Genomic DNA, 9,539 nt, shown 5'->3' with positions numbered 1-9,539 from the left:
AGTTAAGCTTAACTATTTTCGCTCCCCGCGCAAAAGGTCTCTGGTTCGAAACCAGACAGAAACAGATTTTGCACGTTCTCTTCATCACAGGTGTTTACTAAAGGTCAACAAGGGTCTGTGGTGTCATGGTCTGTACTATGAATCCAGGCATCCGAGTGCAAACCTCAGTTGAAATTTTCATGTTGCGTCTCACATCATCAACTTTGGAACCTCAAACCGAAACAAAGCAGAGAAGATCGGTTCCTGTAGTGTAGTGGTTATCATGTTTGCTTTACATGCAATAGGTCTCTGGTTCAAAACCAGACAGAAACAGGTTTTGCATGTTCTATTCATCACAGGTGTTTACTAAAGGTCAACAAGGGTCTGTGGGGTCATGGTCTGTACTCTGAATCCAGGCATCTGAGTGCAAGCCTCAGTTGAAATTTTCATGTTGCATCTCACATCATCAACTTTGGAACCTCAAACTTAAACAAACAAGAGAAGTTCAGTTCTTGTAGTGTAGTGGTTATCATGTTTGCTTTACATGCAAAAGGTCTCTGGTTCGAAACCAGACAGAAATGGTTTTTGTAGGTTATGCATCTCTTGGGGTGCAGTGAGACAACAAGAGCCTTCCTCTTTCGTGATGGTTCATTTGCCAATCGACTTCAATGTCGGCTTCTTTGAAATCGAAGCTACTTTACTTCAATTACCAATTGGCAGTTCTATGGCGTAATGCACATGTGTCAAACTCGTGGCCCCCCAGCATTTTATAGGCCATGGTAACTCAAATGCAATATATAAAACTTCAATACATAAAATCAGTTATTTAACAATATGAGGTGGTGTTTAATTTATTTTTAACATTGTATTTTTATACATTTATGCTAGGGCTGCCCAAGTCTAGTTTTCCAGACCATCTGCACCTTTACATGCATTCCTTCTCTAACACACCTGGACCATTGACTCATTATGAGCCTCTACAGACCTGAATGAGGGAAGTCAACCTTTTGTCTGGGGTGTTTTAGCAGGGATGCACTCATGGATTTGTACCGTCAATGTGGCCCATTGAGGGGGGCCAATATGCTGAAGTGGCCCTCGGTGAAATTGAGTTTGACACCCCTGGTTTAGCTTCACCTGCTATGAGATTTTATTAAAAGTATTTTTTCAGCTACAGATGCATCCTTCACTGCAAATGATCAGACGTACATTAAAAGGAACACTGTTATTTAATGTTGGTAATGAAATATTTATTGATTGATTGATTTGTTTATTTGTAATTTTTTTTATGTCTTAGGAGGTTAAAATCATTTGAAGCTCACCTGTATCTGTTCAAATGGGACTTCGAAGCTGAAGCTTTCATTAAAGTACGGATTGAGCGTGTTCTTCTTCACTGTCGTCTTCTTCTTCTTTATCCGCTTCCCATTTTGTTGCAGAACGATCTTCACATATGGGTCTTTTAAAGACAACAAAAAGTATTCAGAATCTTCCTTCGGTACGAGACAGAATATGGACCGAAGTCCCAAAGAGGTTTAGTTACCTGATAAACCACCAACATCCATTTTCTTCAGATTTTTTGCCTCCATGATGTTCACCGTCAGTTTCCCAGCCGTTGGTACGTAGCGCAAAGAAATGCAAATGTCTCCCAATTTTTCCTGATGACAGAAAAGTTGCTTTTAAGACAAGCAGCATATTTATGAATTTTCTGAAATGTTTGCAGTCTGTTGTAGGTCTAAGCAAGTTTGTATAGATTCTTCAGACTGTATAGAGGAGCACTCCCCCTCCCCCACCTGTTGCTGTGCACCTTGATAAATTCTGCTATTCTTTAAATGACAGTTTTGGCTGTTTAAAGTTATTTTAAACCACATAAAACCTGTTTTAGTGCAGAAACTAAAGGAGCGCGACCAAACCCGTGTTTTATACTGTCTGAATAAAATCTCTAAACTTCACCTCTTCCTTCTCTCCACTCTCCAAGTCCCTCCATTGCTGCATTGGCTGGCCCATATCAACACTGTTCATGGGAATCTTTATTTCTCCGATCATGTCGTGCTTGGAGAAACGATCAAAGTCAAAAACCTGCAGAATCAAAGTCTTTCCGCCCAACTCTGCATACGGAATCTAAAACAAATGACATTTGATGTTAAATAAAGGAATGGAGATTTGCTTTTTTTTTTTTTTACACACACACAAATGTCAACAAAAACTAAACTGTTTGTGTTGAAGTACCTTAAAAATAAAAGTCTCGTTGAAAACAGGGCTCAGGTTTTTACGCTGGACTTTGGTCTCGTACTTCTTCTTCTTGTCTGGCAGCAGGAAAACTTTAACGTAGGGGTCCGAGGTTCCGCCCATGTCCATGGCAGCGAGGTCCTGAGCCTGAAGGATTCCCACTATGAGCTTCAGGAGAAAGAAAATTATGTTACAGCTGAAAACTGGAAGTTATTCTGTGAGTTCCTACAGATCAGGGATGCAAGTTATCGATTAATGAGTTAATCTAAAGTTGATTGATCTTATCGATCCACTAACAGATCATTAACAAACATCAATTTTCCTAAAAAAGAAAAACCTGAGTTTTCTCTTATGTCAAGGGTGTTGACCAGCTTTCCGGAACAGAAAGGGCATTTCTTTTTTTACTGTATACTAATTTATAAAGAGCACATCGTATCAGGACCATTGTAGGTAGAAATAAAGGAGGAGTAGATTTGCAAGTAAAACCTCAGAAATTTTGAGATTGATCTCAAAAATTGTCCAGAAAAAAAAATAAAAATTTTGAGCTGAAAATTTTTTACTTTTTAAAGTCGGAAATTTCCAAGTTTTTTTTGTTTGTTTGTTTGCTCAGAAATTAAATTTTTTTGTCTAGAAAATTATGAGATTGATCTTGTTTCTTGTTTTTTAGCAGAAATGTAATCCTCCTTTCTTTCTATCTAGAACAACCCTGTTGGGATGCTACGTCTGCCATCTTTGTTTCTCTTTCAGCTGGCTCCACCTACGGCTGACCAGTGGCGCCCTCTTGTGGATGGCGATCACACTACAACAAGCTCTGATTCAGAAATGAAGTGATTGGAACTCATTTTAATCTGTTTCTGGAACTACCTGACAATCTGTGAAGTTGTAGTCCAAGGAGAACTCCAGTTTGCCCAACTTCTCCTGTTCTTTCTCTTCTTCCTCTCCGTTCTTTTTCACGTCGCCCTCCTGCAGCAGGAAGCGTCTCCATGATCCATCATGATACGTGGTGAGACTGGGATGAGCGAAAAGCCACCCACCTTTTCTCCGGACTCCCCGTCTCCTTCCTTCTCCTTCCTGCGCCGACCTCCGGCCTTCCTCCCCCTCTCTTTCTTCGGCTTTTTCTTTTTCCCAAAACATTTTTTGAAAACACAGAAGATGAAGCAGGCCACCAGAACCAGAACCAGAACAACGATGGCCGCCACTGCCCACACAGGAACTGCAGAAGAGCGGCGAGTTAGCTCATCCCATGAGGTTTTTAATCACTTAAACTCCTTTAAATTATTTCACCGATGATTTTATTTGCTTCTGTCTCATCCTCAGGGATTTTCGGAGCAGGCAATTATCTGCAGACAGTTTGCTGAGTGTGTGTTTGGTCAGTAAACACTTTCTTCCCACAGTCAGATAATTACACTCCTGCAGCTGGGAGTAGACGTGTAAAAACATCATGAGTATAAGTCACTCCTTTCCCACTGTAATCTTTAGCTTCACTGCATCATTTTACTGTAACAGAACTGATTCCTGAACACAAACATCTCAAAGACTTGATGTTATTGAACTTTTTGCACATTATGTTCAGCTAAAAATAGAAATTTGATGCATTTCGATGGGATTTTGTCACATAAACCAACACAAAGTGGTAAATAAATGTTAAATTCTGTTGGAAATATTACACAACTGCTTATAATTTTTGATAAATATCTACTAAAGAACATTTCTTATCATGTTTAAAAAACATCATTTTATTTCTGTTTTTAGATTTTAAAATAAAGATTGGTGCAGTGTCTTCTATGGGATGTTGATATTTGTGGAAAATGCTATGAAAAATTATTCATTTTATTTCCTCTAAAGTTTATTTATCATATTTTATGTCTGTACTCTCTGAACTTTATATTTTTCATTTGGTCAAAATCTAAACCAGCTTCAGATTTTGGATTCTGAAAACATACAAAATGTGGCAGATCTATTCAGTCTAATTCTATGCTTTTTTATTTATTTTACATTATATTGAGAAATCATAATTGCACTTTCTGAACCATTTGAAAGAAGGTTGGTCACAGTGTTTTCTTTTAGGTGTTTCAGTTTATTTATTACATATTTTATACTGGCTCTCCTATTGCACTGACTGAACAAATGAAAGTTGTTTTTACATGTTTAACTAAACTTGTGAAGCTGTTGGTGTATGTAAGTGTGCTCCACTGGTGCAGATGTGCAATTCAGTACATTTATGTCTGTTTTAAAAGAAGAAATGTTTCAAGTCAATTCAGCACCGTGTTATTGGATTGGTTTCAGCTGATACTGAATCTCAGACATCAGAGATTCAGTATTGGTGCATCCATAGTTGAAAGGTTTGTTTTTACATGTTTGACCAACGAGGTCAGCTTATTGTTTTAGTCAGTTTCTTTATTATTTATTTTAAATTGGCTGTTCTACTTCCTAATAGCACTGAGTGACTGAATGAATGAAAGATCTGGCGTTCTTACAGCTATGGGAGTATTTAAGTGTGGTATACTGGAGAAGTTATCAGATACATTTGTTATTCAATATATCATGCTTTAAAAAAGAAGAGCAGTGTTTTCATTTCAGCTGTTTTTTGTATCGGATCGGTATCAGCTGATACTAAACCTCAGATATCGGTATCAGAAGTGATAAATTGTTTGTGAAACAATCATCCGGGTCGGTTTATTGCATCCTGGTTCTGCCGGCGCCTTACTTGGCAGGTGACTCAGCTCGTTCATGAACTTCTCCTTCATGTGGTCGTACTCGTGTGCGGGGTGATGTTCTGGGTTCGCGTGTTCATGGTGGTGTTCCGGGTGGTTGTGCTCGTGATGGGCCGGTTCCGTCGACTCCTCAGATTCGTGTTCGGACGGCTCCGCGGCCCTCCGGAGCCGGAGCCCGCCGCTGCCCAGCCTCATGCCAGCTGTGGGAACGGCAGAGCAGGTCAGTGTCTGCGTAGTTGGCCCGTTCAGCGAGCCGTGACACATTTCTGCGTGTCTGCTGTGTAATCCCTCTGATCATGTGTTGCAGTACAGAGCAGGAGCATGGGACATCGCTTAAGCCAGATGCTCAACATGGCTGACCTTAATCCCTCTGTTACTCGCGTTCTCTCTGTCATCTTCTGCGGCCCTTAACCCGCCTTCACTCCCATCCCAGCCTCGTTTTTCCTGCCGTCATGCTCTCTGCCAGCTGGATTAAACTCTGCCACGGAAATATTAATCCAAAATCTCAGATTCTCAAAGCTGCAACAAACAGAAGTTGGTCCCATCTCTTGATATTCCTCAAATTTATTCCCTATTTTATTCAACTTATTGATTATTAAGTCATTTTAAAGGCCTGTAAGTTGACCAAAACTAAAAAAACATGAGATTTTTATGATTTTTGATTAGTATGTTGAACTACTTTTAATTTAACCAGAACCTGGTTAGAATACAGCAGTTTATTCAACATAATGCAGAAGAAAAAAAAGTTCATTTTTATGTGATTTTCATCATTTATAATGATAACTGTATAGCAAGAAGGACTCATAGTCCAATGTAACAAATAATAAAAAAGAAAAAACTAATTAAACTAAATAAATACATAAAAAATTAAATGGATGGATGGATGGATGGATGGATGGATGGATGGATGGATGGATGGATGGATGGATGGATGGATGGATGGATGGATGATGGATGGATGAGTCTAGTAAAGGATTGCAGCTGGATGATTCACAGAATAATAAAAACAAACAGTAAATAAAGTGTAAAAATTTATCTGATAAATTGAGAACCTGTAATATGTTTTCATTCACCAGGACGGTTCTGACTTTATATTTTCTGCAAATAATCAATAAACAAAAACAAAACACATTTGCATCTCCAGATAAAAAAACAGTTGATCATTTTGTTCCAGTATTGGATATTCTTGGATATTATTTTTTTTTTATCTCTCCCCCTCTCTGGACTCTGTGAGTAAAACATGAAGAAGCTTCATGTAGCTTTCTTCCTACCTGTTGATGGTTTCTCTTTATTTCCTGCTGGTGTAAAATAACTTTGTCTTTTGGATTGAAATGTTTTGTTGGGTCGGTGATCGGAGCTGCAGCGCGTCGCCGTCTCCGCCTGGCAGGCTTCCTGAAACTGTTCCCATCAAAGCTCTGACAAATCACCAGAGCAGCGTTATCGTTTAATCCCCTCCTCTGATATCAGCGCTGACCACACATCTGCTGCTTTTCTGCTGAGCAGAAACCAGCAGTGTGTCGTCGTTTTCCTGCTACTGCTCTGATTTAAACCGGACAAACAGAATCAATCTGGGGATTTGTTTTATTCAGGTAGAGAAGTTATTGTGTTCATGTCAGCAGTGTGTGATAATCATCAGACTGTGTGGAGCATCTAGTCTGTCACTAATCCTCTCAGCATAGCTGTTAATCTACAAACAACTGAGTGAGAGTGGCCATTCTGCTGCTGCTCCATCACTTCATTTCATTTTATTCAGCAGGAAGGCTGAATAAAATTAAATGAAACATTTTATTTGTGTAGAGAAACTCTGACACTTTACAGGAATCCGATAAAATTACAAACAGATCATTTAAACACACACAAAAAAAGGAACAGAATAAAAAAGCACTTAAATACACACCACTGAACATAAGACATTTATGATGTCTGTGTTTATTTTAACAAACATGTTTTTTGTCATTATGGCCCAAAGTTTCTGGTTTGGTTTCATCAGAACATAAACAAGGTTCCATTTTTTATGGTCAGTACTGTATATTTATTTTGTTTGATGTACTTAAGTTTTCTGTTTGTAATTTTACTCGATTCCTGTAAAAGTGTCTGAGTTTCTAGAAAAGTGACAAAATTATTTTAACCCTGTTTCATGTTACAGCGGATAAAGGGCTGTTAGTAACTAGTTTACATGTTTAATTACTCCAAGCTGTAAAGTATCACTGCTTGAGTAAAAGTTCTGGATTTTTACCCACTGAAACATTTTAATGCATTAAACACTGAAACCTGCATGGTTAAAACGATAATCTGTTTAAGTTATATTAGGGGAAAAAACATTTAACTTGAAAGCAATTCTGCCTTAAAGTATTTTATCCTGAATTTCTTTGAAATACCAGAATTTGCAAACCATTGATTCCTGTTTTTGCCATAGTTATGAATCCTGCCCAAAGGATCATTTTCCTGTTCATCAAATGGCATTTCTCATCTGTAAACAGTAAATCTGGACACTACAGTCACTGTAAGTGGTAATAAACACAAAGCTAAACTTGCTTCAATAAAGCATTTAAGGTGTGAACATTTATTCCTCCAGTTTTCTCTGTTCATTCTCAGACCTGCATTTATTCAAACCCATTTCAGTAACAGGTCAGTCACCTGAGCCATAAATGATCCCAGTCAGATTTTCCCTCTAATCTCAGAGGGTGAATAAGCAGAAACCGTCCTCAGACAAGACTGAACCTCAGACTGCATGACAGAGCAAACAGGAAATGTTTAAAAGGTTTGGCAGCTTTAGATTTATTAAATATTTCAGATAATTTCCAGATATTAAAATATTTCAACAATTTGATTCAGAAATGGTTTGCATTTGGTAAAAAAGTGAAAACAGGATCATGGAGTGCATGACAGACCAAACATGATTCATTTCACAGCAACAGCTCATTACAAGAATTATGGCTCTGCTACAACTTCAGAACATTGTTGACGCTCCTGGTTCATTTAGAAAAGTTGAGGTCATTTCAGTTAACATTTGACCTATTGTACAGAAATAAAGGAGTTTGGGGTTAAATGTGCAAATATTTTGGGGGTTTTTTTGTTTGTTTTTTTCAACGGAAACAAATGCAGCTTTGACCTCTTTGGAAGTGTGAGCAGCTGGAGATGTTTAATGCTTTTTTAGAGTGTGTGTCTGTCGAACAGGTATTCTGCCATGGAGCCGTGCGGTTCGGAGGAGGAGAGGCGGGTCAGGCTGCCGATGTAGTCGCCCAGCTTCTTGATGGTGTCGTGGCTGTCGACGAGGAACTCCCGCTCCAGGAAGTCACACAGCTGGAAGAGGAAGACAATGCAACAAAACCTGGAGAACATTTTGTTTCTTTAATCAGCTAAACTCACATGTGGGTCTTTGTTGCCGTCGGCTCTGCGGTGAACATCCAGGATGAAGGTGTTCAGGGACTTCTGGTGGTCCAGGGAGAAGGTCAACGCATCCAGACCGCCTCTCCAGTCCTCCCTGCTCGGTTTCTAGGGAACAGATTTAATGTTTCCATCAGCAGCTCAGACCAGCGTTGTGTCCAGTTTTAATTCTGATCAGCATTTAATACTGAAATCACTTCCAAACTCAGTCAGGTGGGTTTAATTCTCCTGCCTTGGTTTTATTTGGAGAAAATATTTCTAACTGCTAATCCACTCATTTCAAAATAGTTTTTAAATTAAAGTCAAACATTGACAAATTCAGTCGTACTAAAATTAGCCTTTTAAACCATAAAAGCAGCATTATTGTCATCTTTATTAATGAACCAGTTTTAATTTCAGTTTCTTCTGAATAATTTCTGCCCAGAGACTAAGACGGTTCTAAATATGGATCTAATAAATGCAAGTGATAACAGTTTTTCTCTAAATTTTCATCTCCACATAAAGCCATTTTTTAACTCAGTTGGCCACAATTGATCATTTTTCACCAATAGAACAGTTTAATTTTTTTCCTGCAAAAGCTCCTTTTAAAACCACAAACTAATTTTTAAGGACAAATTTCCCCAAGCCACCTGTTTTCTAAAGGTCAGAAAATTTGCAGCTTTACCACTAAAAATGCAGACTGCTGTCCAGTGTAGTCAGGATGACCTCATCTAGCAAAAGACATTCGATTTTATTTTAATCCACTAAACTGACTGAAAGTTTCAGACTTTACTATCTTTACCATAAACCTGTCAACTGTAAGAGTTTGACATAAAATCTCACTTTAGCCCAATAGAGGCAACATATGAAGTCTATTAGAAACCAGCCTGAGGTTAGAGTCCAGTGTTTAACCCAGCAGCTGGCCTGGTTTCCCAGACTGATGACATTTTCAGTCTCACTCACAGCGATGGTCTGAAGCAGAATCCGGCCTCCTCTGGTGTTCTGGTATTCCAGCAGCTTCTCAGCCTGTTCCCGCTCCTCCTTGGAGCGCTCCAGGAAAAAACTGGAGAAGTGTGGCAAGGCGACATCATCCCTGTCAAAATACATCCCCTGAAAAACAACAAATATCAGAAAGCAGTCAGCAGATTGCAACATGACTGAGTTTAGCTGGACGTACCAGGGCCAGGTAGGTGTAGGAAGCGTTGAGCTTCAGATTGATGAGCTTGTTGACGTCGCCTTCAGTCTCTGCATGGTAGT

At 38.9% G+C, this 9,539-nt stretch overlaps 2 protein-coding genes across 3 annotated transcripts; both read right to left on the bottom strand.

The window, feature by feature from the left end:
• Nucleotides 1-1,264: 1,264 nt before the first annotated feature.
• On the bottom strand, nucleotides 1,265-6,703 carry LOC106954973 (synaptotagmin-1-like). Of its 2 annotated transcripts, XM_015044858.1 has the most exons (8): nucleotides 6,188-6,703; nucleotides 4,910-5,116; nucleotides 3,237-3,415; nucleotides 3,067-3,165; nucleotides 2,203-2,370; nucleotides 1,927-2,094; nucleotides 1,517-1,631; nucleotides 1,265-1,432 (listed from the first exon to the last, which is right to left on the bottom strand). In XM_015044858.1, exons 2-8 carry the CDS (start codon nucleotides 5,109-5,111, stop codon nucleotides 1,284-1,286), a joined length of 1,080 nt encoding a protein of 359 aa, XP_014900344.1. In that variant the 5' UTR covers nucleotides 5,112-5,116; nucleotides 6,188-6,703; the 3' UTR covers nucleotides 1,265-1,283. The 2 variants fall into 2 exon arrangements, with proteins under 2 accessions (XP_014900344.1, XP_014900342.1); XM_015044856.1 differs by lacking the exon at nucleotides 6,188-6,703 and having other exon boundaries at nucleotides 4,910-5,299.
• Nucleotides 6,704-7,801: 1,098 nt separating this feature from the next.
• Nucleotides 7,802-9,534, bottom strand: zgc:56095 (Ferritin, lower subunit-like; the record flags this gene model as incomplete). Its single annotated transcript, XM_015044859.1, has 4 exons — nucleotides 7,802-8,219; nucleotides 8,286-8,411; nucleotides 9,246-9,392; nucleotides 9,460-9,534. Coding segments are annotated over 4 exons (498 nt in total), but the record flags the coding sequence as incomplete, so codon positions are not given.
• Nucleotides 9,535-9,539: the final 5 nt, after the last annotated feature.

The sequence above is a fragment of the Poecilia latipinna genome, unplaced genomic scaffold (genome assembly GCF_001443285.1).
Source record: "Poecilia latipinna isolate Pla-1442-1.1 unplaced genomic scaffold, P_latipinna-1.0 Scaffold693, whole genome shotgun sequence".
In the NCBI taxonomy this organism is placed as follows: domain Eukaryota; kingdom Metazoa; phylum Chordata; class Actinopteri; order Cyprinodontiformes; family Poeciliidae; genus Poecilia; species Poecilia latipinna.
Note: the sequence above shows the minus strand (reverse complement) of the source record. Positions and strands in the feature narration are given on the sequence as shown.